At 45.2% G+C, this 27114-nt stretch overlaps 1 protein-coding gene across 1 annotated transcript in view; it reads left to right on the top strand.

Annotated features, from left to right (window-relative positions):
• Positions 1 to 4513: 4513 nt before the first annotated feature.
• Positions 4514 to 27114, top strand: part of UXS1 (UDP-glucuronate decarboxylase 1) — a 226566-nt gene continuing 203965 nt past the window's right edge. The window contains exon 1 of the mRNA XM_086934303.1: positions 4514 to 4749. Coding sequence (XP_086790429.1) covers positions 4656 to 4749 — 94 coding nt within the window. The 5' untranslated portion in view covers positions 4514 to 4655. The remainder of the gene's footprint in view (positions 4750 to 27114) is intronic.

Genomic DNA, 27114 nt, shown 5'->3' with positions numbered 1-27114 from the left:
CATTTCTTTGTGGGATGTTGCCCTGGTCCTAAGGTTTTTAGAGAAGTGGCCGGATAATTGGGATTTATCTAGGAAACATTTAACAGTAAAACTAACCCTGTTGTTGTGTTTGGTTTCCTGTAGGCGAGTGTCAGGTGTAAAAAAGTTGAACTTGACAGGTAGAACGTTTTCTCTGGATGGATTTTTTTTTACTATTTCCAAAAGTAAGAAAGGTAAATCTCTATACATTTCGTACCCTGCATTCGCAAACAATTTTAAATTGTGTGCAGTGCGTTATCTAAAAGAATATGAGGCATAAACGCTTGAGTTGAGACGAACTCCGCAGAGTTGGTTGTTGATTGGGTTTCACAAACCATTTGGCCAGGTGTCAGCTGCAACTCTTGCTAGATGAGTCTGCTATCTGTTAAATGAGGTAGGTATTGCTGTCACTAGATTTGGGGCCCACTCCACCAGGGGTGAGATGGCTTCTAAGACATATGCCTTAGATTTCCGATTGGAGGATATTATGTTGGCTGTTGATTGGTCCTCAGATACCACTTTTAATACCTTTAATCATAAGCCTATTATTGAGGTTGCGTCTGTTGTGGTACATCAGCTTCAAACAAGCATACTAAGAAAATATAAATTTTTTCGAGCTAAGGCTTCAAGAATTTTCAATTCTATTAAACACTTGGAGGCAAGAAATATCCAGCCCGAATGCACGTGGTCAAGACTGCAGCCTAAGCATTTCATAAGTGATGGATGGGGAACGTCCTTCACAGGGCGCTGGGAAACCATCTTTTAGGTAGCCATGTGTGTTACAAAATATGTACAATAATAATAATTATAATAACATGCAGATTAAAGTATATTGTTATTTTAATACTGTTACCCTCCCCTAAATTTTGCAGGTTTTAGTGTATGTACAACTATATTCGGGAGTTACGGTTCCAATTTTTTTCTTTCAGGTTCAGAGTCCAGGCAAACATAAGATAATAGTCAGAGGTGCAAATTCATGTTTCAGCTTCACAACGCAATCTTTCAGTTTGAACTTTTTCAACTGTTGAAGTTTAAACCAAGACATCTTCGATGAAGCTGTATCTAGTTGACGCCTGTTGTTTTTTCCATTTGAATTTTGCAGTTGAATTTGTTGATGGATTCCTTCTATTGTTATCGTTTTGTGCAAAGAAAGAGAAGTAAAAATGGTAGACTGATTAATTATTGCATTAAACATATGATGTGTATTTGACAGGGAAAATGGTGTTGTGGCAAATGTAGTTTTCTTTGCTTATTGGCTGTTCTATTTTGCAGTAAAGGAAAAGAATCATAATCCTCACCTCCGAGTCTTTAATAAAATTAAAAATTCTTCACGAGTTAGCTAGAAAAAAATGTATTGCGTTTTGGCTGAGGGCAGAGCGAGTTTCTCTCAGTGCCTGTCAGGGTCAAAAAGGATTTCAGAATATGTGGTCATCGAATAATTGGCCTTTCCACCAAGCGCAGAGTGCAATATTCACATATGCTAGTTGCTGTTGCGGTTCTATATTTATGTGTGCAAATGTTATATAGGCTTTCAGGGACCCTCCACTTTTTTCATCCCACTTAAGGCTGTGGTTTTAGCTCAGCACTACTAGTACTCCTTTGAGGGTACAATGCAGGTCCATGCCATGTATGGTTCAAGTGAGGCTCAACTCAGCTCTGCCAAGTCCCACGCATCACGCATTAGTCTAATGCATTTATAGGAAAATCCCTGCTCACTGCATTAAATATAATTATCACACATTATAGGCAGGAAACGTAAAGACGGGCCGCAGTCTGCACAAGCTGGCTGCAGTTCTGCTCAGAAGACAGGCACCACCGCTGTAGCACCCAAGACACAGATAGTGTTGAATGCAGCGCTGAGGTGCCAGTAATGTATTGAGCATCCTGAGTCGATCATGCCACAGGAGAGTTTCTGCAGCCGAGCCTCAAGAAGGCCACGTGAGTCCTAACCTGACCAAGGCCGCTGTGGGAGTAGATGTGTTACGGTATTAACTTCATCTAACTTCCCTCACCCCGCCCCGCCATCCTCAGCTTTCTCGTAACATCCCTCACCAATACATAGAAAAATAAAGTAGCTTCTGATTTTAGCCATCTGAGATCAATGCTGTCTTTCAAGCCGAGAAAAAGCTGACTAAAGCCAACTAAAAAGTCAGTGTTTAGATATGCAATACGCTGTCTGTGGTACTGAGTGTGCTCCTCATTGCAACAGTAGTCTTCTATGGATACTTTCTTTCTAAGTAGACACATAACATGCCGTATTCTCACTAGTCACATCCCACTTGGACCCAAAGTATCCTCAACACTTAATATTCTGCTCTTCCACTTGCAAGGATTGGTGAATCTATCTCCATGTCAAATGGCCCTTTTTCTTTCAACTGAGATACATCTCAAGGTCCTCAGTGCCTGCCCTGTCCTTGTAAACTTGTGTGCAGTAGTAGCTAGATCTCACAACCTTATAACCCAGGAGGGTTGTGGGAAAGGCTGAATAAATAGGCTCTGATACTAGTGCACCACCAGCCACCAAATAAGTGCCTTCTGCCTGAAAAGTGGATAATCTTCAGCCTACAGGTACTTGTGAGGGGGGAAATGGGATGTGGAGATAATGAGAAACACACTGGAGATGGTTGACTCGACTTGCAGTTGTTCATCTTAATACAGATCTCTCCCTCTCTCTTTCTCTCTCTCTCTCTCGCCCTCTCCTTGCACTGCTAGCCTGATAATAACAACAAAGATATTGCATTAGAGACAAGCATTGGCATAGCCAATAGGTCTCGCCTTTGGGACCTTATAAATGTTTAGCCACGCAACAGTTGATGTTGTTGCACCAAGGATATTGTGCTGCATAACTAAATACTTATAAAGGTCCCAAAAGCAAGACCTATTGGCTATGCCAATGCTTGTTTTTACTGAAGTCATGTTTACTGAGATACAGATTGGGAATGGCAGAGTGCAGACCAGTGAAGGGACTCTTGAATACTAACTGAGCTATTATATTATGAACTATGCTATGCTTTTCCCTACCCTGTCAGTGATATGTACATGTGTGGATGCTGTTCATGTAGGTTTAAATGCAGTGTGTGTGTATGTGTTTTCTTCCTTACTTCTGGATTTACTATTTAGTCCATGTAGTGTCTTTATATAGAGGTAGCAAAGCGGACAGTAGAGTCCAAGCACTCCCAGTGGAAAGTTCACTGAGGAGGAAAAAACATGTGGTGGCAGGTGGCATTTTGGGCAGTGTGTCTTCTGATGGAGGAGCACTGTGCAAGGGATACTTGTCATTCCCGGAGACTGTTACTCAGAAGGATATTTTCTGAGAATCCTTCACAATGAGACTCCAAACAGATGTTTTAATTACCCCTACTTTACCCACCATGGTGGACTATCTACAACTGAGTCTTCTGTAGCAAAAAATTGTTTAATCACTCCCAGTGAAAACTCATCCAAATTCAAACCCTAACCATGCATGAACTGTAAATCCTTAACTAAGCCGTGCCCACACTCTAATATGTATAGAGTAGCTAACCCAATGTTTGTTTTAACCGTAGACATCATCCTATAATGCACCTTACGATCGCCTTATAGATCCGCAACTGGCTGCTGCTTACTTCTCTGCCTGTGTTGCTGATTTTCTTGCAATGTGCCTGCACCACTGTCAGTGGGTAGCGAAGCGGGCATGGTGAAGGATCCTGGAAGATTTTGTTTTTGCTGTGGCTAGCAACACAGGGTAGTCAGGCGAGCGAGAGCACATCTTTAATATGGCTCTCATGCTCCTAGCCCGCCTACCCCAAGGCAACATAATGACTGTCTTTCACTGACGCCGATGGCCGCCCTGATATTATGCACTTCAGCTTGACACTGAGGAAGAGCTATAATGTGTGATGATTATATTTAATGCGGTGATGCAGAGACTTGCCTTCAAATGCTTTCGGCTAATGCGTGATGCGTGGCACTTGGCAGAGCTGAGTTGAGTCTCACTTAAACCATAGATAGCATGGACCTGCATTGTACCCACAAAAGAGTACTAGTAGTGCTGAGCTAAAACCACAGCCTTTTGTCAAGGGGAAAATTTCACCCGGACTCGATTACATTGGATTGTGACTTAATTTTGCTTGTGAGAAAGTGTCACTCATAGTCGTTGAAATGTCACTCATAATTACATTGAAATTATGAAAATGTCACCCTTAGCATTTTGAAACCTTGGCAGCTATGCCAACTGCATTAATTTTAGAGATTCAGGACGCTTTTCAATTTTCTGCAGGACAAGGTGAGTCAGAGTTACTTCCGCGGCATTTACCAGACAACGAGAAAGTCCGAGTCGTTAAGCTGTTTCACAACTGAGTCCTCGACGACGAACTACAGACATCAGCGGTACCGTACGGCTCTGTGACTTCTCTTGCTTGACTTCTAACTCCTCCTACTATTTCTCGCCCGCCAATGAACTACCACGCATGCGCCCTACGATCGTCTGGGACCTTTTTCCGCCCTGTAGGGAAGTGACTTTTGCGCCTGCGCGATGTCCCGGATGGTCATGATAGTGACCGTGGACGCGGTTCCCCTCCTCGTTTAGCAGCGTAGTGTGACGCCGGGTTCCATGAGCCCGGCTGTCCCACTGTGTCGGTGCCGCCGCCTGGCCTGGGATGCTGAGGAAGCGGATGCAGCGCCTGCTGAGTATAATCAATAGGAAAATGATGAAGCTGCTGATTGGACTGGCTCTGATCGCCTATGTGGCCTGTGAGTTTGGGGGGCTTTATTCATTGCTGGTACTTCTTGCACCGGATCTCCCTGCAGACACTGCATCCTTTCTCCTCTCTCTTCCAGGGGCCAGGACTCCTCACGATTTGCAATATTTCAAATTGTGGTGCCTTACGATGCTCAACGGTGCTGCCTTTCCTCCCTTCTCTTTGGGGGCAGATAGCTCCCGCCTCTCTGTTTGCACACGTGGCCGTTGCCCCCTCCCCTTAATGCTCATTCCATCGTATCACCAGCCCTAGTGTTTACACCATGCTTCTCACACTCCTTGCCCGTCTCTTGTTGTCTGACAACGTTGTAAATAAAGTAGGGACTTGTATTTGTAGGTGCAGGTTCTTTTCAGCATATTCCACTTTTTTTCAACATGTATTAGTGTGGTCTAGTATTTTGACTGTCATGGCTCTTCAACCTGTTGTTTATTCTATTTGCATGTTTGAACAGTTTTCTAACGACATTATTCTTTATAAGTGTTATTATTTGAAAGTATTTTAATCAACTTTACTTGGTACAATATCCTGTGTTTGTTCCGCTAAGCATCTAGCCCCTTCGCAGTTTGGAGGAAAGAAGGTTGCGTCTCAGGTAGTCTTGTGTTTTTGTGCTTTTTAGGCCTCTATAAATTATTGCCATCTGTGTTCGATCCTGATAATAGATACTGCAGAGTATTGCTGGGTCGTCCTTTGCTATAATATCTTATTCTGTAAGGGCTGTCTGTCTCTTATACATTATCCTCAGTCCACTCTTTAGATCATTCTTTTTCCCTTCCATTTAGTTTAACTTTTTTCTTTACCCCACTCCACCCTTCTTGCTCTTCCTCTCACTCATGTTTTTTTACATTTATCTTCCTTTCTTACGCTTCCTCTGCTTCTTTCTAGCCTCTTTCTCACCCAGCAGTAGCACACACTCTCATCTTCCCCTTCTGTTTTTCATTTCTCTCCAAGTATTAGGTTTGCCATCCAAAGCTGACAAAGTAGAGGAAAAAGTGCATGGCAATTGAATGTGTCTGGTGCACCTACTTGTCCCTCAAGTTGATGCTTGTGTCTGTGCTGGAGTGACTCTCCTAGGGAGCATTTAAAAAGTAATGGCAGTAAGTTTTAGGTAGTCCAGCAGTTCATTACCCATGAACTCTCCTAACTTTGACCGGTTCACAGTTGATGACTGTGCTGCTAAAGTGGATATAGACCGAACTTAAAGAATTACTATTATATATAGCTCCTTAATGGTTCTTACATTTGATATCCACACATCGAAAGCAATTGTGAAATTCCAGACTATTTAGCTTGTCTCACCGCTCCATTTCTGTCTTGTGAGCTCTACTGTCTTCATCTTAATGTGCACATGAAAGCACCTCATTTAGCTGAACATCTTTCCTGATGATTGATTGTTTGGTGTTCTTCTGCACCATTTTGCTATCCTGGGGGGCGGGGAGAGGGGGGGGGGGGCGTTTGCCTGCGCCCAGGTAGCTGCAATATCTCATTTGGCAACTGCCGTTCCAAGGAATAGTCTGTCCAATCTAGGCCGTCCATTTCCCCAAGGATGAGACGTTTGGGATCGTGGGGGACCTGCAAGCCCAAGACCTGTGTGAATTCCGACTCTTGCTGACCAGTAAAGGGCAAGGTTTGGGCATGTCCAAATCATGTGATAAAAGTCTGCCGATGCTTGGCCGCAGCGCGTACAATTTGGTGAGGGATGCAACCCTGCCTTATGTAGGCGTGCAGGTGTGAGATAGGCCGGGTGCAGATAGTGTAGCTGAATGAGGAGAAGTTTGTCTGAGGTTTTGATGGTTTTGGGAGCCACAAGGGCATCACGCCAATCTTCTTCCTCCAAGGGAAGTAACCATCCTTCCCAGCGGGCAGGGAGCGGATCAAGGGTTGCCGGGCCGTTGTTGACCAGGGTACAGTATATTCGAGACACCCCTCCCCAAGTTCCCCATCATGACCTGAGCTTCTAGCGGGCTGAATTTGGTGAGTGACGTGCCTGTTGAGATGTGTACGTTAAGGGCATGACGAAGTTGCAAATATTAATGAAATTGTGAGGTGTGGAGTGTGTAGCGTTTCTGCAGGTCTTGGAACGCCCTAATGTTGTTGCCTACCCAAACGTCCCCTAATAGTGATATCTCCCTGTGGTCCCATTGTCTGAATCCCGTCCGGGTCGCCACCTCCCTTAACCACCGGCCTTGCCAGAGAGGTGTATTTTGGCTCCGTCTTTTGTCCCATCGTAAAGCGTCGAACTTTACAACACATTGTATTACAATGTTATAATGTTGTACTGTTACCATGCAAACATACTGGAAAGTACTGGTATTTATATCTCACCTCCCTTAATGCCCCTTACCCCTACTCATCCCTTAACTCTTAACCCTTATTAGCCTTTACCCCACCCATCTGTAAACCATTAATGATCCTTATTATGCCTTACCCAACCCAAAATACCATTTAATATGCTTTAACCCCTACCCAGCCCAGAACACTGAAACCTAAAATACATTTACTACACCATATCCATACTTATCCTAGCACTATTAAAACCCCTTACTATCCCTCCCATTCTTTAAGCCTGAAAAATCCTTAGGGGCTTATTAAGATGATGGTCGGACTAGCGTCCGACCACCATCGTTGTGGGAACAGGACCAGCCAACAAGTAGTTGGTGGTCCCACCCGCCAAATTACGATCCAACGGCTGTGGAGGCAGTCATAAACATGCCTCTTTGCATTGAGGCTTGTGCTGTGGCCCATAAAAGGGCTGCAGCACTAGCCCTAATGCCAAGGCATGTTTGTAAACATCCCTGCACCCTGTGGCAGGCACCATGCGGTGCCTACCACACAATGCACGAATGTTTTTAGTGGAGTACTGCAGGGTTCGACAAAACCACTCGCCCGCTCGCATTTGCGTGGTAGAATTAATGAGGGCAAGCTATTTTTATTTCGTACTTGCCCTTTCTGGCGAGTAGGAAAACAAACTAGCTTTTGTCCTCTGTCTTTGAAAACGGAGCAAATGTGACAAGATAACAAGATTTAAAGGCATTTGTATTGCTCAGAAATCGAATGAGCAATAAAGATGCCTTTAAATCTTATCTTGTCACATTTGCTCCGCTTTCAGAGACGGACGTCAAGTAGGTTGCAGTTAGGTCGAGGAGATTTTTCAAGGTACTAGACCTGCAGGACTAGTAGTATTTTTTTTTTCTTTTTCGAGTCTACTACTACAGGTGCCCCATAGGGCCCATAGTGGGGGGCCACGGTGGACAGGGGCCCCAAAAAATCCTTTGTCAGCTTTTTCACGTTAGTTCTTCTGATACGAAAAACCTGACGGAAAGGTGGACAGTAATCCCCACAGTGGTGCCTAAGTAGGCACCACCTCCATTGTGGGAAATGTGATCCGACCGACAGGCTCCTTGAGCCTGTTGGAAGCTGTCGGTCGGTCCCTGGGGCAATGCGGTCTGACCTACCACATCGAATGCGGCTGCCTGACCATAGTTATAGATGTTGGTGGGACCGATAATAACGGCACGCCAGTGTATGTTCCACCGATATCTTAATCGGTCCCTTACTAATGCTACTCTTCCTTGAATCCTCAAAACCCTATACCTGTCCCTGAATACCCCTTACTAACCCTTACTGATCCGTTAATCTAATAATGTCTAATATTTTGTAAGTCAATTAAGTATTTTATATTTGTCTGTATGTGTGCGTGCGCACACACGTGCTTATGCCATTTAAACAAAACATATAAATTATATGCGTAGTAAAGTCCCACTTTTTAAAGCACCTGAAACGGCCTATGTGGTATTTGCCCGTATTTATCAAGACTGTGGTGTAAAGATAACATACTTAAGGAGCCACAACTTTCTTTCCTCCATTCGATAGAACAGTGGTCTGCTGAACCAAATATGTGGTCTGCTGAACCAAATATGTGCCACTCCTTCCAAAATGCCGCAGTTAAAACATAGAGTGGTTCTCCTAGTGTATCGGTCTTAGATTTTCAGTCTGTCTCCTGCAGGCCTTCTTTGATGACAGTTATCTTCTCGGTCCTTCTTCGCTATACTTGACCTCCTTCAGTGATATTGTTCCTCCGCAGTCCTCTCCTTTTAAAATTTCAACATTATTTATATGACAGTCACCCATAGATCGTACTACACTTCCATAGTTTTTCTTGAATATTTGTCAGCAACCAGACCATTACTTTCCACTTCTTAAAGGCTCGGTTCCTCCAAGCAGGTAATCCTCTAGTTACTTACCTATGGGCCACCCTCCCTCCCACTCGATTACCCAGTTGCTCTCCTTCTGCTTATCTCGACAACTTCTTTGATGAATTTAGAGACGACATTGAAATCCACTGTTCAACTTCAGTCCTTATCTACTTCCAGAACAGCAAGGCTTTAGCGTCTCATCATGTCCAAAATATCCAGCACACTCCCTCTGTCAGCTTCCTCCTTGATCAGTATAATGGTTGTGAGTATACTTCAGTACTGTAATGGCCTAGAGGTGCCCCAGAGCGCCACCCTCCCCCAATCCCCATTGCTTCCCCTCAATAAATTTCAAAACGTAACACTTGTGGTATAGATGTTGCTCACTTTTTCAGAAAACACATCTTCTCATCATTCCGGATGTACCGGGTACAGTGAGATAACATTCTCCTTAATTCAAAGCCACCCATGGCGCCTCTTCCGCCATCGCTTTTACTTTGATGTCTGCTGCACCCAACCCTCTTCCATCTGTTTTTCATATACTTAGCTCTTATATGTAACAGTCTCATTGTGCACTCTAGCAGTTCTGGTATTGTATCTGCTTGACTCCCTAATCCTTCCTTTGTGGATTTAAAAAGAACCATAAATAAGCATTCTCACATGGGAGAACATGGACTCTGGATATGCCGTAATTGTCTTTCCTGCTTGTCCCCTCCCCATAAACCGAACTCGACCTGTACTAATTACCACTGCATTGTAAATATGAGTCACTGTAAATGTACATATGGGATTAATGCGATTCTGTCTGGTCTGGGTGAAGTTCAAATTGAGGAAGCCAATTCTGTTGGCACCTTAATTGCTACACAATTTCCTCTCTTATATTGTCAAAGCTAATGAATTGATTGTTCCAACGTGGTAAATGTCCTTTTTTTAAAAATCTTTTTTTTTTTTTTTTTCTTTCGGGTGTCATAAATCCTGCGACTATTGTCTGCTGTCCTTCCCTTACTTACCCCCTCATATTTGTGTGCCTCTTCCCTGGATCTCTTCCTCCTTTCACTTTCCTCCCATCTGCTTCTCCACTCTTCTCCTTGGCCTACTAATCTTCTGCTCATGCTTTTCTTTAACGCAATGGCTACTCCCTTCCTAACTATTTTCCTGGATTTCTCTCAACCCTGCCACCTTTGTCTTTCCCTCATATCCTGCCTTTGTGCCTCAAAAAGCTGATAGAGATGATTATATTTCAAGTTGGGCTTGGGGGAGAATGAGTTAAAGAGATATTGCAGAAGTATTACGATAAGATGAGTTGGCTCGAAGATGCAGGATGTGACTTTCAGTTCTCCTCCGCTCAGCCGAACAACTGACTCAAAAGTGGTTAAATTGCTTGCTAAGAGACTTGAGCAAAGATGACTGCTCTAATACAGTGCATCTCACCCCAGGTAGTGTTGATTAGCAAGTTGAGCAACTAGGCATCATTTCATGGGGCATGTGACTTCCTCTTAGCAACGCTGTGTTGAACTCTTTGAGCGGATAAAGGTACCTGCTGAGACTCTATACCTGCTTGAAGGCAAAGCGAGGCTTGAGTGCTGGCTCGATCTGGAGGGTCTCTGTGGCTCAAATCTCCAGGATATGTGTGATAATTCACTGCACAGGGTGTAGATTTTTTCAGGTCTAGTTCCACTTACCCAGTCCTCCTTCAGCAATTTTTCTGAGCAGGCTCTTTTCAGGGCCCTATACAAGTTCCTACTTCACAGGATAGCATCATGCAGTGGGCAGGCTCTTTCAGCTCTGCTGTACCATGGAACAAGTTCCACTAGCGGGCATGCGCTTCTCTGGGGGTTTTTCAAAATATTTAGGCGGACCCCAAGACAAGAACTTGTGCTGCCTGTTTTGGTGAGGCGTGCTGGAAACAAAAGTTCAAGACAGAGTTGGGGATAAAAGTTTCCAAGGTCTCTGGTAAGCAGTTGGGAATATACCAGCGTGGCAGATAGGGAAGCCTTCCTGTCTTCTTCAGCTCCAGTCAGGTTCGTTATGTGCAGTGGGCCAAGTGGGTTGTTCTAAAAGGCAAACCGGCTTACTATCAGGGGTGTATTTCTAAGCCATTTCTAATTATTCTGCATGCTTCCGACATTCCTGCTTTTTACAGATGGCATCAAATCTATTCCAGAGCTACATGCTGAAATGGTGATATTTAGGTCTCAAAAACACCGTTATTCTTTGTCCTCCAACTTCACCCATGTCCCTTCCAGTTCATGCTACGGAGCTTCAGTGGAAAACCAGCAGTCTGCATCACTAGGTACATGTTGTTACCTCAGGTAAAGGACCTCTGTAACTTTGTTTTTCCAGTTCTCTCGAAGGGGCAGTGTTCAGACACTGTCGAGTAATTGTCCGCAAGGTTCAGTGGCAAGTTAGTCCTGCCATCCTGGTTTCTTGTGAGAACCCTTTAAAGTGACCGCTGCAGACGTCCGCATTTATCAAATGTGAAGTGAGGGTAATTCGAGGCAGAATTGTGTGTTTTTTGGAATGTAGCTGAATATACACACTATGCAAAAATACCCCATATCTGCTGTCTCTGCTTAGCGTAACTATAAGCAACCTGCGCCAATGGTCGTTTTTTTTTTTTAATCCTTATGTAGAACATTTTGTTCTGATTGAACACTCCAGTCAACAGTTACACATTTAATGGCCTTTTACATCGCATGAGTATACTCCAGTCTCGTTGGTTGCTAGTAAAGCATGAACTTTAAACAACACTTTTCAGAGTTGTAAATGTTTTTGGATCAGGCTGTCCTTCACCACCGCTTCACTTCCATATACCCTTGACATCTGCTTAGACAACCTGTACCGAAACGCCTAACTTATACAAGAGTCAAATATGGTAATTTTAGAGAATAAAAAAACCTTGCATTTAAAACTTAAAGCGTGGCTTGGCCTAGCGAGTAGGCTACTGCCACAGCCAATATCAAAGTACAGGATACAGAGCAAACAGCCAGGGGATTTTCTGACTCAATCCATCTGTAATGCCCTTATGAATGAGCTTGAAGCGGTAAACAGCGCCTTTTGTTAAAGGCTAATTTAACTAATCTATATTGTGGCAGAAATGATGTGTCTGCAGGGTGCAAAGCTAGTTGGTTCATTTTGTAAGTCACAATGTTGTGGCCCATTGGATTTTGTTAACCTTAGAAGCATTAAGTGACTGGGAGAGTCCACAATACACCATAAATATCATGATTGCAGGGTTAGGGGTTTGAGAAATGTTTGATTTTGCTGTAGAGAGTTTTGACAGAGAATAATACGGAAGTCTGTAGTTTCTTCTATGCAAGTGATTTGTAGGTTGGCAAACGTGAATTTTTATCATAGCTTTAACTGGTAGAATCTATTTGTTAGTACAGTATACTTGAAGCACTGGTATAAGCTACATTGTCCCCCAGAATAATGTTCGGTCTTGACGGAGTTCACAAATATAGTTGCATTATTGATATTGGCTGCCTCCATCTGAATGGATTTGGCTCTCAAAAAAACTTTTGGTTCAAAACGTTTTGTTTCAGGAGCACTCCTTGACGTAGTTTAGGAATAATATGTCCCAAAGTTGAAAGTATTACATTTTGGAGTTAATCTTAGTACTTTTATTGCTCTTGCATGACAAGCACTGCTGTTGGTCGCAACTCATTTGTGCTCGGCAAACACACTGAATACCTCTGCTAGTTATAATGGCCAGTACATGAGTAGTAAACCTTTGTCTTAGTCCATTTCAAATTGTGTTTCAGTCTAGAATCTGTTCAAGGCAAAATGCGCGATCCAGTTCTCTGAAAGTGTGATAACTTGCCCCAGAGTAATGTTCAACCTGAAAGCCTACCTACCCGTTAATTTTCTTTAGTTTAGCACCTCCTTAGTCAGATTTGCGTAGTTGTGGAAAAAAACTGTCCATAGTGTTCTATATCTGGAAAGACTTGCACATACACCTTTACACTAATTGAGCACAAAAAGTCCATAGTCTGAACACCCCCTCCCTCATCTTTCTTAGTAACTTTGGCCTCTGCATTTCTCTATCCCTGGTGTGTTTGGTACAAGTGTATCTTGAAGTAGTCTAGATAAACTAGAACTAGAGACCTTGCGCACTCCATAACTGGAAAAAAATATTTATGACCATTCAAATTATTTTTTATGGGTAATGTTCTTTTTGAAATTCAAAAATGATGTCCAGGTTTTTTTTAAACATAGTGATTGAACTGTTCTTAGAGTCAAGAACCAAGAGCCAAAGCAAGGGCATTGATGTATTATCTACACACCATCCAGAACTAGACCCTCTGTCTTGGACCACTATGAGGCATTAGATTTCCTTCATCCTGACGTAGAGGTGGTCTGGACAACAGTCATTGTTGTTCGACTTTGCATTGTTTTTCTAATGGTGGAGGTCATATGACAATCACCAGACAGCAAAAGTGGCTGTTTCTGGGCATGCAGATATATTTTGCAGAAGAAGGTGACTATGTGGCTGTCTGAGGCAACACACAAAAAGGCCATTTTCCTGGATTAGTTTGACTGAATTTTTATTTGTGTGCTGTGGTTTTGGAAAACAAATTGAGCAGCTTTAGGCATGCCAGTGGGTGTGCTTTATTGGACTCAACCCCTAGCCCCCACCTATTCACAACATCCCAAATTGGGTGTGGGAGGAGGCCTGGCTCTTTGAAGGTTAAAAATTGCATATGCTTTATACCTTTGTTGTGTTATATTTTTCACTTTCTACTCCGTGTACTTGGCCGCTGCTCAACTCCTTTACTCTCCACTTGTTTTTTTCTCTGGTCTCTTTCTCTTCTCCATTAGTTCTGTGTACTTGAGACACTTGTGCTATGATTGCGACAAAGCCGCCTCATAGTGATAGTAATGCCTGACTTAGTTCAACTTAATACATAAACGTTACATAGACCTGGATCGTCCATTAACTCAAAGCACAATAAGTTCAATTTCTGCTTCCCTTGGCTATTGATTCCAGAGAGTAGTGTTTTCCAGACAGCTGCTTTATTGAGCGAGTTTTATCTTATTCCAATTGGTCCTTTCGTTGTTTGCCCTCAGTTAAAGGCCCAAGCCAAGAATGTGCAATAATGCTGTCTTAAGGCAGTTAACAGCTGTCCGTATACAGCAGCATGCGTGCAGTGGAACTAATAGGGCGCATACACTTGTGTCACCCCTTACATGTAGACTCTATCACTCATTCGCCCTCATCTCCTGATTCTTACCCCCATCACACTTGTACAGAACAGTAAATGCATGTAAACTTGCTGCGTTTCTTATTTGCAATACATTTTGTACAGTGAGCACATGCAGGATTGATTCGAACAAGTTTGAAATAGAACTACACAGTTAGTGATTTGTCACAGGCTCTAGAAATAACTATACTTGATATTAAACAAAATACTACTGTATCTTGTTACAGTTTATTACAACTGATGCCAAGTTTTGCAATCTAGCACAATTCTTTCCTTTGTGCCAAAAATGGTGTCAAAATATCTCTTAATCTCATATTTGAAAAACAAGGATTCCTTTATTCCTTGTTATGTTTACATTCATTCAAATTTGCTTAATGGAAAGTGGGCTGAAAGCAGTAAAATTGTCACTTTAAGGACCGGTCTTTCCTCATGGCAAAATTCTTTTGTTGAGTTATGATGACAGCCGTGTAGAAACTTTCTGTCATGGTAACCTCTGCCATTCGCTTCCTCTCCACTGCTGGTCAGTGTGTCTGTATGTAGAGTGGGATGTGGTGGCTGTGCAGCTTCGGTCTTGGTAACATAGCAATACATAATGCATTGGCAGAGGCTTGTGTTATAATTATGTATGGTAATGATATATGGTTGAAGAGAGTTGAGACAGACAGGACAGCACACAGGATAATTTCAAAGTTTGGTATTTACAATATGGAGCACGGGAGGGCCAAAGATAGTCACGAGTCAAGAAGAAGCAGAAATGGTGGTGGCTTATTAGTTGCAAGCGTAAGTGAGTTTGAATGTATGCAGGAATGGTGTTGGCTGGCGAGGGTATCTGGCTGGAAAATATTTCAGTTCGAATTGTCTGAACCTGGATGACCCAGAGTATGGTTATGATGTAAAATGGAGGAATCAAAGCTTTTGATTGTTGGGGGGACATAGTGGAATGATGTGCAGCAAACTGGTTTGGGCATAATATTAAGAAGTTAGTACTAAACCGTCTTTTTGGAATATGACCAAGTCATGGTGCCAGTGGAGTGAGAGGGTAAACATTTCTGGGGAGGTTGCTTAGCTTTCTCATCGCAAAGCAAATAGTTTTGCAGCATATGTGGAGGAATACTGCAGGACTCTCACTTGCAGGCTGGTAGTCCCACTTACTCACGAGACTGGCATTTAACCAGCTGGAAAGGATGCAGTGAATTTGTTTTTTAATGTTTAGTAACTGAAACCTAGTGGCTATGGAAATGGAGTGGAAATGGGCTTGAGTGGCAAGTTAAAGTGTACATCAAGATTTCTGGTGGAAGTGAGTGTGGCTGGAGTGTCCAGGGTGTAATCATATTAGGACAAGGCTGTTCTGAGATCCAAGGAGACAGAACAACAGATTATATCTGTTTTTGAAGAGATGTTCACAAGAGCGTGGTGGACTGTCCAGTGAGGCAGTCTCAGATTTTTGCTTGTCTGTGCAGTGGTGGGCATAGACTGGGTAGGTGACGGAAAAGAATGAAGGCCTACGTGCAGTCAGCGGACAGATAATAAGAAATTCAAAGTAGGCAGTCCTCTTGGGAGGAAGTGTAAATGGAAAGGAGGCAAGGACTTCGTATTAAGTATAGGCAACCTCTTTTGCCCCCAAAGAGGACTTTTTCCTTAGCCCTCAAGTGGACTTCTGAAAGTCCTTCGTTTCAAGAGGAGTTGGAGACTGACACATTTTGGTTTTTGTCCAGCAAAACTGTCACATTTATAGCTGAACAATACACTAGAAGTTGTAAGTCATTAAATCAAACCTATCAAAAGTGGATTAAACTATGGCTGTCTTTTTAACTGGGAGTATTTACGTTATTACAGAGTTCTGGATCTGAAATGCTATGTTGCATATTTTCTCGATTTGTAGGCCATCTGCTCTTGGTATGCTGCACCTATTGTTTGTCTTGGTCTGTCTCATCAGTGTAATAAAGTACTTCCTGCTCCTCCAACGGTGAAGATATGGCGCTACCTTTTTTAGCATCATTTGTATCTGCACCGGCTTTACAGGAAAGAAAAGCTATGGGTGAAGTGGAATTTATTAAATAATTTTTTTCTTGATGGTGTACTTTATATTTTTGAGTTCTGTTGCAAAACAGTACTACAAATAATACAATAAGTGATATATTGTCCTCTACTATGTCAACTTCAACATGGCCTATAATAATACTTGGCTGCCTATTGATGGTTCTGTTTCCACAACATTTTGAAGTAAAATATCTCTGCCTATTCTGTGGCTTTCAAATATACAGAAGTATCACTCTGTCTACTGTATATTGATTTTTGCATATTGTCCTAACAATTCACCTGCATAATCTTCTGGCAGCTACATTTAATCTGCCTAGTATTTTTCAGTTAAAATGGCATCAGATTGTATTTGTAGATGCAAGTATGATGTCTCCTGTTTTATTCAAGTTCTCCAATGTTCTCCTTCTCCATGATGCTTATCAAGTGGCAGGCATTAAGACAATTGCTGGTAGTTTTATTTTTGCAATGTTAATTACATGGAGAATTGCTTTCATAGTCCGAATCAGTTTTGTGTTTTACAGGTAATCCACTTTTATAGGTATCAACTAGACCGCACATGCACTGTCTCTTTGAGACATTTTGTTTACTCTTAGTGGGCTTCTAGGCTGCCCATTACTTACCATTGGTTGGAGTCAAAGCCGCTTTCACGTGCTTGCTTCCTGCGTGTCAGCTTGGTGGTTGTCATTTGCTACTTCTTGCATGTGACCCTTCCCTGCCCAAATACTTGTTTCCTTACACTGCTCCCGTTTCTGAGGGCTAGTTTTTTCTTTTTGTTGAACGATTCTATACAGTGCATCCTTTGTAGCTGCCTCTGTCGGCTGTTCCCTCTCGCTGTCTTGTTAACTCTGTGTTGTATGCTTCATGGCGAGCAATGTCAAGTCAAGTCAAGTCATAACATTTATATAGCGCACTACATACCCAGAGGGTTTCAAGGCGCTTAGGAGGGGAGGAGGATTATTTGTCAAATATCCACGTTTTAAGCTGCTTTCTGAACGCTAGGTGATTCTGGGTGAGGCGAAGGTAAGCGGGGAGTGAGTTCCATGTTTTGGCAGCCAGGTAAGAGAAGGATCTGCCTCCCATGGTGGTCTTGTTGATGCGAGGTACAGTGGCGAGGGCTTGGCTGGAAGAGCGAAGTTGGCGGGAGGGGGTGTAGAAGGACAGTCGAGAGTTGAGGCAATCTGGGCCGATGTCGTAGAGTGATTTGTGTGCATGGGTAAGCAGTCGGAAAGTAATCCTCTTATTGACGGGTAGCCAGTGGAGGTCTTTAAGGTGACCAGAGATGTGTTCGTTGCGTGGGATGTCTAATATGAGCCTGGCTGAGGCGTTTTGGATTCGTTGTAGTTTCTTCTGCAGTTTAGCGGTGGTACCTGCGTAGAGGGAGTTTCCGTAGTCCAGTCGGCTCGTGACTAGAGCGTGGGTGACTGTTTTCCTTGTTTCGGAGGGGATCCAGCGAAATGTTTTTCTGAGCATGCGAAGAATGTTAAAGCAGGAGGAGGATACGGCGCTGACTTGTCTGTTCATTGAGAGAGAAGAATCCAGGATGACGCCTAGGTTCCGTGCGTGGTCTGTCGGGATGGGTGCATTTCCGAGGGCTTCCGGCCACCAGGAGTCGTCCCATGCAGAGGGGGATTTACCTAAGATGAGGACTTCTGTTTTGTCTGAGTTCAGTTTCAGACGGCTTTGTTTCATCCATTCGGCGACTTCTTTCATTCCTTCGTGTAGGTTAGTTTTGGCGGTGCTGGGGTCTTTGGTGAGAGATAGGATCAGTTGAGTGTCATCCGCGTAAGAGATGATGTTGAGGTTGTGTTGGCGGGCGATGGCCGCAAGAGGGCTCATGTATACGTTGAAGAGGGTGGGACTAAGTGAGGATCCTTGTGGTACGCCGCAGATGATTTCAGAGGCCTCGGACTTGAATGGTGGGAGGCGGACTCTCTGGGTTCTTCCGGTGAGGAACGAGGTGATCCATTCAAGTGCTTTTCCTTGTATTCCGATGTTATTGAGGCGTTGTAGGAGGGTGCTGTGGCAGACTGTGTCGAAGGCTGCAGAGAGGTCGAGGAGGATGAGGGCGACTGTGTCTCCGTTGTCCAGTAGAGTTCGAATGTCGTCTGTGGCTGCGATGAGGGCGGTCTCAGTGCTGTGTTTGGCTCGGAAGCCAGATTGTGAGGGGTCGAGTGATTTGTTGGCTTCGAGGAAGGCGGCGAGCTGGTTGTTGACAGCTTTCTCGATGACTTTGGCCGGGAATGGAAGAAGCGAGATGGGGCGGTAGTTTTTGAGTTCGGTGGGGTCTGCTGTTGGTTTTTTCAGAAGGGCGGTGAGTTCAGCGTGTTTCCAGTCTTCTGGGAAGGTAGCGGAGTTGAAGGAGCAGTTGATGACGTCTCGGAGGTGCGGAGCTATGACGGTGTCAGCTTTGTTGAAAATGTGGTGAGGGCATGGGTCTGTGGGGGATCCAGAGTGGATGGAATTCATCAGGCGGATGGTGTCCTCAGTGGAGATTGGGTTCCAGTCGTTGAGGGTGTTCACGGGGGGAGAATGTTCAGCAAATGGTTGGGTGGGTTGGTCTCCGGGTTGGTTTTGGGAGGGTTGGTCACCGGGTTGGTTGTCAAAGCTGTTGTGGATGTCAGCAATCTTGTTGTGGAAAAAAGAGGCTAGGGAATCGCAGAGGGTTTGAGAGGGGGTGATGTCGTTGGAGTTGGCCGAGGGATTGGAAAATTCCTTGACGATGTTGAAAAGTTCCTTGCTGTTGTGGGCGTTGTTGTCAAGTCTATCCTTGAATGCTGTTTTCTTGGCTTTTCGGATCAGTTGGTGGTGAGTACGGATGGCGCTTTTGAAGGCCTCCTTGTTGCTGGTGGATGGGTCTTTTTTCCAGGCCTTTTCAAGGGAGCGGCACAGTTTCTTGGACTTCTTGAGGTCATCGTTAAACCATGAGGCCTTCTTGATGCCAAGTTTGTGTTGACGTTTTTTCAGTGGTGCTAAGGTGTCGGCGGTGTTGGATAACCAAAGGGTGAGGTTGGAGGCGGCTTCGTTGGCGTTAGAAGAGAGGGCTGGGGAGGTTTGAAGGAGCGATGTGGAGATCTGCTCTGTGGTGATTTTGTTCCAGTTTCTTTGTAGAGTTGGTTGGAGGTGGATGATGGGTTTCGGCTTGTTGTAGATGAAGTGAACGCAGCTGTGGTCAGTCCAGAGGAGATCCGTAGTGTGGCTGAAGGAGACATGGTTGCTGGAGGTGAAGATGGGGTCGAGTGTGTGACCTGCGATGTGGGTGGGGGAAGTGACCAGTTGTTTAAGTCAGAGGTTGGCGAGGTTGTCCAAGAGGGTGGCGGTGTTGCGGTCGTTAATCTTTTCAAGGTGGAAGTTGAGGTCTCCCAGAAGGATGTAGTCTTTGGAGGGGAGCGCGTGTGGGGTGATGAAGTCCGTGATGTCTTCACTGAATTTTGCGCGTGGTCCTGGTGGTCTGTATAGGAGGGTGCCTCTGAGTGTGGTGTTGGGGTCGATGTGGATCTGGAAGTGAAGGTGTTCGGAGTTAGCGAGGTTGGCGTCGGAGCTGGTTGAGATGCGGATTGATTTCTTATGGACGATAGCGATTCCACCTCCTGTATGGTCGGTGCGGTCCTTGCGTGTGATCTTATAGTCATCAGGGATAGCGATGGCGATGTCAGGGGCGGAGGAAGCGTTCATCCATGTTTCCGTTAGGAAGGCGACGTCAGGAGAGATGGTGTCTAGTAGGTTCCAGAGGTCAATGGCGTGCCTGTGGACCGAGCGGGTGTTGAGAAGGATGCATTCTAGGTGGTTGGGGTCGGGAATCTGTGTTGTGCTCGTAGCGGAGATGTTGTTGGTGCCGCTAAATTTGCAGGAGAAGCAGGAGAACGGTCCATGGGTGTGTCCAGGAGCGGCTTGGACGCAGTAGGGGGCGTGACCGGGGTTAAGGGTTAGGAGGGTGGCGGCATCGTAGGTAATGCGGGAGGGCTGGGCAATGCGAGGGCCAGGGGGTCTGGCGCTGGGCGCGGTCCAGGCGCGGACGGGCGTAGACGGGCTTACCTTTGGCGCACCTTCGGCGCGGATTGGGCGCGGTCGCAGCGCGTGAACGCTGCGCGCGGGAGCAATTGTCATATATGGAAAGTGGAGGGGGAGGGGCGAGGGCGTCTCAGGTGGGAGGCGGGGCGGGCTGAAGGGGACGGAGCACAACAACAAACAGAGTCAAAATGGAGGGGAGGGCAGAGCAGGACGCCGGGGGAAAACACAAAACCAATGCGCTGGTCACAAACAGAGCGAGCCAAGCAGTGTGAGCGCTATTTTAATCCTGGCGCTAATAAAGCAATACTTTGACCCAGAACACTTATGCAATACGATATCAGAAAGCAATGCGCAGGTCTAACACAGAGCGAGCTAAAGAGTGTGAGCGCTATTTTAATCCTGGCGCTAATAAAGCAATACTTTGACCCAGAACACTTATGCAATACGATACCACGTTACAGCTTCGCGTTACAGCTTTGTAGCGCTGAGGCAGGGGAGCGACCACTCAACCCAAATAAACACGAGAGACACCATAAATGACCCGGGCGGTCAGATGCCTTTGTCCCATCGTGCTTCCCTGAAAACCTCTGTCGTGTTTTTGTTGTTGCAGTTTTTACATGGGGCGAACTCGCCACCGAGGTACAATATTGCTTTATAAGAGCACCAGTCAGATTACACAAGGATACATACATTATTATGTAGGCATGGGAAGATTAAGTGATGTACCTAGAGTACCAGGATGTTGAGCTCATCGCTGAGACTCAAACCTGGTTCCGCAAGTTCCGAAGTTGGGAGCTCTATCTGTTCACTGTCAGACATCGAGCATGAATGGGAGTAGAGTAGAGTTTATCTCAGATGACATATGAAGAGTCGAGCACAGCCACTTTCAGACAGTGACCACTAGAGAGCTCAGTTTACTACCACTGTTGGACACGATACAAGGGGACATCTAGTCGCATCTGGTTCCGGTATGGCACATGAATAAATTGAAGCACAGACCCTGTTGCGCACAGGATTTCAGCGAGCACTGTCCACAGACTTGCCAGACACCGGGTAAAAGAGGGATGGAGGTATAGCACCCGCAAGTCCCAGACCCCCAGATACTGAGCATGACCAAGCCTGGTGTGCAGCCCCTGTCGTGTATGAAACCAGACAATCTTGAGTAACTATTTTTCATACTGCCTTTCAGACATTTGGCACAAGAGAGCCCAGGTCACAGCCTTTGCCACTCACTGTGTCTGAAAGAACCCTGCACAACCTACCACAACACACTCCCACCACTACCCCGTGAATAAACTAGACTTGGATCTGTGGATGATCTGTCATAGCAACACAAGATGATTAGCAGAGTGCTGAAACTTTTCAAACAGTCACCCCCAAACACAGATCTAGGTTAAATCCATCGTTGCTCACCCTTTCACCCCAGTTTTGACCCAGCCATATGTCAATCCGATCAGTCTTGACCTTGCATCATGGTATCACCCCTCGCCAGACAAGCTAGCTTGAATCCACTGGTACAGCTGCTAGGGACTCACATCTGGGCATGCCCTGGCCACTTGGGGCATACATAGCAACACAAGATGATGGACAGAGCGCTAAACATTTCAAAACTTTCACCCGCAGTCGCAGCTCTTGGTTAAATCCATTGTTATTTTGCTCACAATGCCACCCCTGTTTCGTCCCAGCCATATGCAAATCAGTCTTGACCCTGCGCCCCTTGGGAAAAGTCCAGCCCGAACTGCAAGGCCAGGTCCTCCCTGCACCAGAAACAAGCACCCTGGTTTTGGGGTATCACCCCTCTTCAGCCAGGTTAGTTGAATTCATTGGCACAGTGGGCATCAGACCAATGTCTAGGCATACCCTGACCACTTAGGGCGAACATAGAAACACAACAAGATGATGGACTGGGGGTGAGTGTTTGACAATGTTCAGCATTCCATCCATTATCTTTTTGTGTTACTATAGTCCTAAGCTGGAAGGGTATGCCCAGACGTGGGTCTCATGCTCACCGTGCCACTGGATTCAAGGTAGCCTGGCTGATGAGAGTTGATGCCCCGAAACCGGTCCCAAGATGCTTGTTTCTGGTAAGATAAACATCCTGTTTGTTGTCTATGTTGATATGCGCTTTGAGTTTTCATCTTGTGCCCTTTGGGCACTGTCAAATTGTAGTCTGTTTACTTTTCAAAATCTGTTTTTCAAAATCTACTGCTCTCACCTAAAAGACCTAGGGAAGTGCAGCTTTTCTGAGGGCTTAAACACTCTTAAGACTGGTGCGTCCTGGTATTGCCTGCTGTATTCAGAGCATACTCAAGTGACTTCCACAGGCAGGTCTGCTCAGGTGTTCTCTGAGGTAGCAACGCGCCTCTCCTGAAATGCCTCTGGCATCTCTTTGTTTGTTTGGATGTGAAAGGTCACTAGGGTCACCGAGGGCCATTCAAATGTTCCCGGTCTAGCATGAAACTGCTCAGATTAAAGCTAAAGCAAACTGGTCATCCGGGTCTGAATGGTACTCTTGTCTCTAGCAAGGTACTCAGTTGGCTGAAAGCTCACCCCAAAAAATTGGATGATTTTATGGTCGCAAGTCTCAATCCTAGAATGGCAAACTGAGTACCAATAAATTCAGCAAAAAAACTCATAATATTTGTAAACATGTTTACATTTTTTACTGAAGCTCTGCTTTTGTGCAGCCTATTTTCATGAGTCTTACTCCTAGAAATGTTATTTATTTTTGCACTGGAAAGTTTAAATTTGAATACATCCCCCTGCTGCCCCATCCCTTTTCTTCTCCCACCAGCCACTCTCTGTTTTTTCATCTCCCTCCCTCCGCGTCTGTTTCCGCTCTCCCCTCCTACCCCTGTCCCGGTTTCTTCTCTACCATACTACCTCTGTCCCTCCCTGTTTGTTCTGTCCCCTCCCATCCCTGTCCTTGTTTCTTCTACCCCTCCCACCCCAGTAACTGTTTCTTCTACCCCCCCCCCCCCCCCCCCAACAGACTAGAGGAAAAACAAGCGATATGAAGCAGCCAGAGCTAGCCACTTCCTATTGCTTTTTTCCCAGTCCTGGTATTCACCTCCCACCTGCTCTCCCCTTCACCACTCTCACCGCCCTCCCGATAACCACCCCTACTCAGATTGACCAAGCATTTAGCTTGACCACAGATGAGCTATTGACTTTACCAATGCTTTTTCCCCCTTTGTTAGACCATCTCGCAGTGCCTTTCTTCTAAATTTTACGAACGTCTCTCCTGTCATTTCCTACCTTTAGAGTATGAAATGGAGCTCCTTTTCATGATTGGCTTGGTACGATGAGGGAAGGAGGAAGATAATGTATGTCGCAAAAGAGATTGCATTTCCAGCTATATTCTTCCATTCTTGGATCTTAGGGCTGCCGATACTCTTAACTCATTAAAACTTAAATGGGGACTAGACGGAGGTCCTCATTCTTGTGGGTCGTCCTAACATATGGGCAACAGACTGCTGACCTTCAAGTCTTGACCAAGCACCATTAAAAATGTATTCTGCTAGAAATCTAGGCGTCCTTGTAGACCAGGACCTCACTTTTTTTACTCACATTAATTGAGTCTAGTCCATTTAGGATTAGCTGAAACTGCTGATAGAGTTCTACCCCTCCTGCTTTTGGACTGTTGGAAGACCGGGTCCAAAGGAAAATCTTAGCTCTATTGGAGTGTTGTAATCCCCTTTACTGCGTCTTTCCTGTCTCCAGTTCATCCGCTGTAAATCACCCAACACTCTGCTGCTAAACTATTATTAATACTCCCCTCTTATACGCTTATATCAGGTCAGCTACAATTAATTAATTGATTGGCTGGTAAATAGCCATGGTGTTCTTTTTAAAGCCCTCCGCCTTTGCAACACTGCTTTCCACAATGTTGTACCTCACTTTCTACATTAGAAATGTTCTTTCTACATCCCTAATCATTGACTTCAATCGTATTCTGAGTTCCTTGCTAACTGTCCTAAGATATTGAAGGCAAGATCTAGCTGTAGCCATGGGCGCCCGCAGGGGGGGGGGGCAAGGAGGGGCGCTTGCCCCCCCCGGAGCTCCTCTCCTGCGCCTACCCATGCTTTTACAGATGTCTTGTATCCATAATTCCGGGCCCTGCAGGGAGCAGAGCTGTTCCCTGCCAGAGGCCTAAACTCCCTGATGGGGCGCCTAGCACTCCTCCTCGCAGCCCCTCCTGCCTATTGTCATTCTGTCTGTGGCTGATTATCACAAACAGAATGACAATGGCCGGTTTGAGCTGCGCGCCACAAGCACGAGTGGTTAGGTCTGGATATCAAGACCTCCTTTTAACACTGTGTAGCTTGAGAGCAAGAGGTCTTCTGAATTAAGTTCTGGGGGGAATCGATGCATTATGGCTCAGTAAGATGGTTGAGCTCAACCATACTATAAATCATTTAGAAGTTGACTTTGAATGCTATTTCTAATCCTTTTTCAAAAAGCTTTGAATAAGTTATTTGGTTAAGTGGACACCTGAGCTTTAGCATGATTGTACTGTCTACTGTCATGAATGGTATGATTACTTCATAAGCTGACCCACCTGTTGCAGCAAATGCAAGGAGGAGGAGCAGGCCATGTAAAATGTGGCTTGTAAGTGGGGGAGACTACAGAGTTAAATCCATTGCTCTTCGCTATTGACGACTCGAGGCTTGATCTAAATCTGTTCAGAGCAGCAGCAAAACACCCGTCGTCGACTCATGTTACTTTCTTTTGATATAATGGCTGCCGTATCTGACTGGCGAATTAACATGAGCCTAATCAGCATACAGTATTGTACTGTAGCATTTATATAGGGCACCCTTTTGAGGGGCCAAAGTACATTATAAAAAGCGTTTTGGTGTCACTCTTCTCTTCACTTTGGTTGAACTGCCTGGCAGTGTGATGGAGGATGTGGTGTGAAAGAAGGGCATCGAAAATATCGTTGTAATCAGCTGTTAGTTATAATTTTCTATGCAAGTTCAGTGCAATGTCTTCTTGTTTCTGTTATGCTTTCAGTTACTGACTGCAGCCATTGGGCCAACCACGCTGTAAAGTTTTGAGCCTGGGATGAGACCAGGCAGTTGAAACAAGACAGGGGAAAGAGGTAGACGAAAGAAGCAGAGGTTTACTTAGATAGAGCTGCCTACTGGTACAGAGGTAGTACAGTTGTGAGGTGTTAGGGGACTAAACTAAATTGGTAGCCATATAACACCTGTTCCCTCCAGATGGGCAGCGAATCCTATTTATAACATAACGTGTATTTGTAAAGCGCACCTTCACCCAGAAGGGTATCTTGGCACTGAATGACAGATGTTTATTGTTATCCAACTCAATGATACTAATTTTATGGATCTCAGAAGGATGATAGGCTGAGTGGACCCACCGGGGTTTGAACCTGTGGCCATGAGGTCAAACTTAGGCCCCCACAGTAAACACATTAGTCAACTAAGCTCCCAGACCCATATTATACTTGTATGGTTTTAGGAGGAAAGTGTTAGCACTTCCTGAAGCTCTCCCACCACAGGATACCTAGTGCAAAAGCTTGAATTTTTTTTGTGTCACTCTCCTTTGTGTCATTTGTCTGTGAATCATGCAATTATTCATGTTGTGTATTCTTACTTGATGTAGATATTGCGTTTTTGACCTTCCTTCCACCCTTTTGTAAAGCGCTCTGATAACCTTTTGTAAAGCGCTCTGATAACCTTTGGGTTCTTGTTAGCGCTATATAAAACTTTATAAATAAAAATTATACTTCCAAGTCAAAAATTGAGGCTGCAGCATAGCCCGGATTTCAGATCCCACTAAAACATACACAGACTCATGTCAATAACATCTATCTACCAGTATGCACCCTGTCATGTCTGGCAGGACGTCCCGACCCTGTGTTTCACTGCCTCATATCCCCCTGTACCCCACTCCCCATGCTCACTGCCTTATATCCCTCTGTACCCCACACTTTGCACTCACTGCCTTATATCCCTCTGTACCCCACACCTTGCACTCACTGCCACTACATATCCCTCTGTACTGCACACCGTGCGCTCACTGCCTTATATCCCTCTGTATCCCACCTCGCGCTCACAGCCACAAGATATCCCTCTGTACCCCATACCTCACGCTCACTCCCACAAGCTATCCCTCTGTACCCCACACCTCGCACTCACTGCCAAAAGACATCCCTCTGTACCCCACACCTCGCGCTCACTGCCACAACATATCCCTCTGTACCCAACTCCTTGCGCTCACTGCCACAAAATATCCCTCTGTACCCCACACCTTGCGCTCACTGCCATAACATATCCCTCTGTACTCCACACCTTGCGCTCACTGCCATAACATATCCCTCTGTAACCCACACCTCACGCTCACTGCCACAAGATATCCCTCTGTACCCCACATCTCGCGCTTACTGCCACAAGATATCCCTCTGTACCCCACACCTCACACTCACTGCCACAACATATCCCTCTGTACCCCACAACTTGCGCTCACTGCCACAAGATATCCCTCTGTACCCCACACCTCGCGCTCACTGCCACAAGATATCCCTCTGTACCCCACACCTCACGCTCACTGCCACAACATATTCCTCTGTACCCCACACCTTGCACTCACTGCCATAACATATCCCTCTGTTTCCCACACCTCGCGCACTGCCACATATCCCCCTGTACCCCACTCCCCGCGCTGACTGCCACATATCCCTCTGTACCCCACACCTTGCGCTCACTGCCATATATCCCTCTGTACCCCACACCTCGTGCTCACTGCCTTATATCCCTCTGTACCTCACACCTCGCACTCACTGCCACATATCCCTCTGTACCCCACACCTCGCGCTCACTGCAACATATCCCTCTGTGGGGAACAACCTTTACAACAAAGGTTTTACAACACGGTACTGTTACCACGCAA

This window comes from Lissotriton vulgaris, chromosome 8, assembly GCF_964263255.1.
Source record: "Lissotriton vulgaris chromosome 8, aLisVul1.2, whole genome shotgun sequence".
NCBI classification, from domain to species: domain Eukaryota; kingdom Metazoa; phylum Chordata; class Amphibia; order Caudata; family Salamandridae; genus Lissotriton; species Lissotriton vulgaris.
The sequence above is the reverse complement of the archived record's forward strand: the minus strand, read 5'-3'. Positions and strand labels throughout refer to the sequence as shown.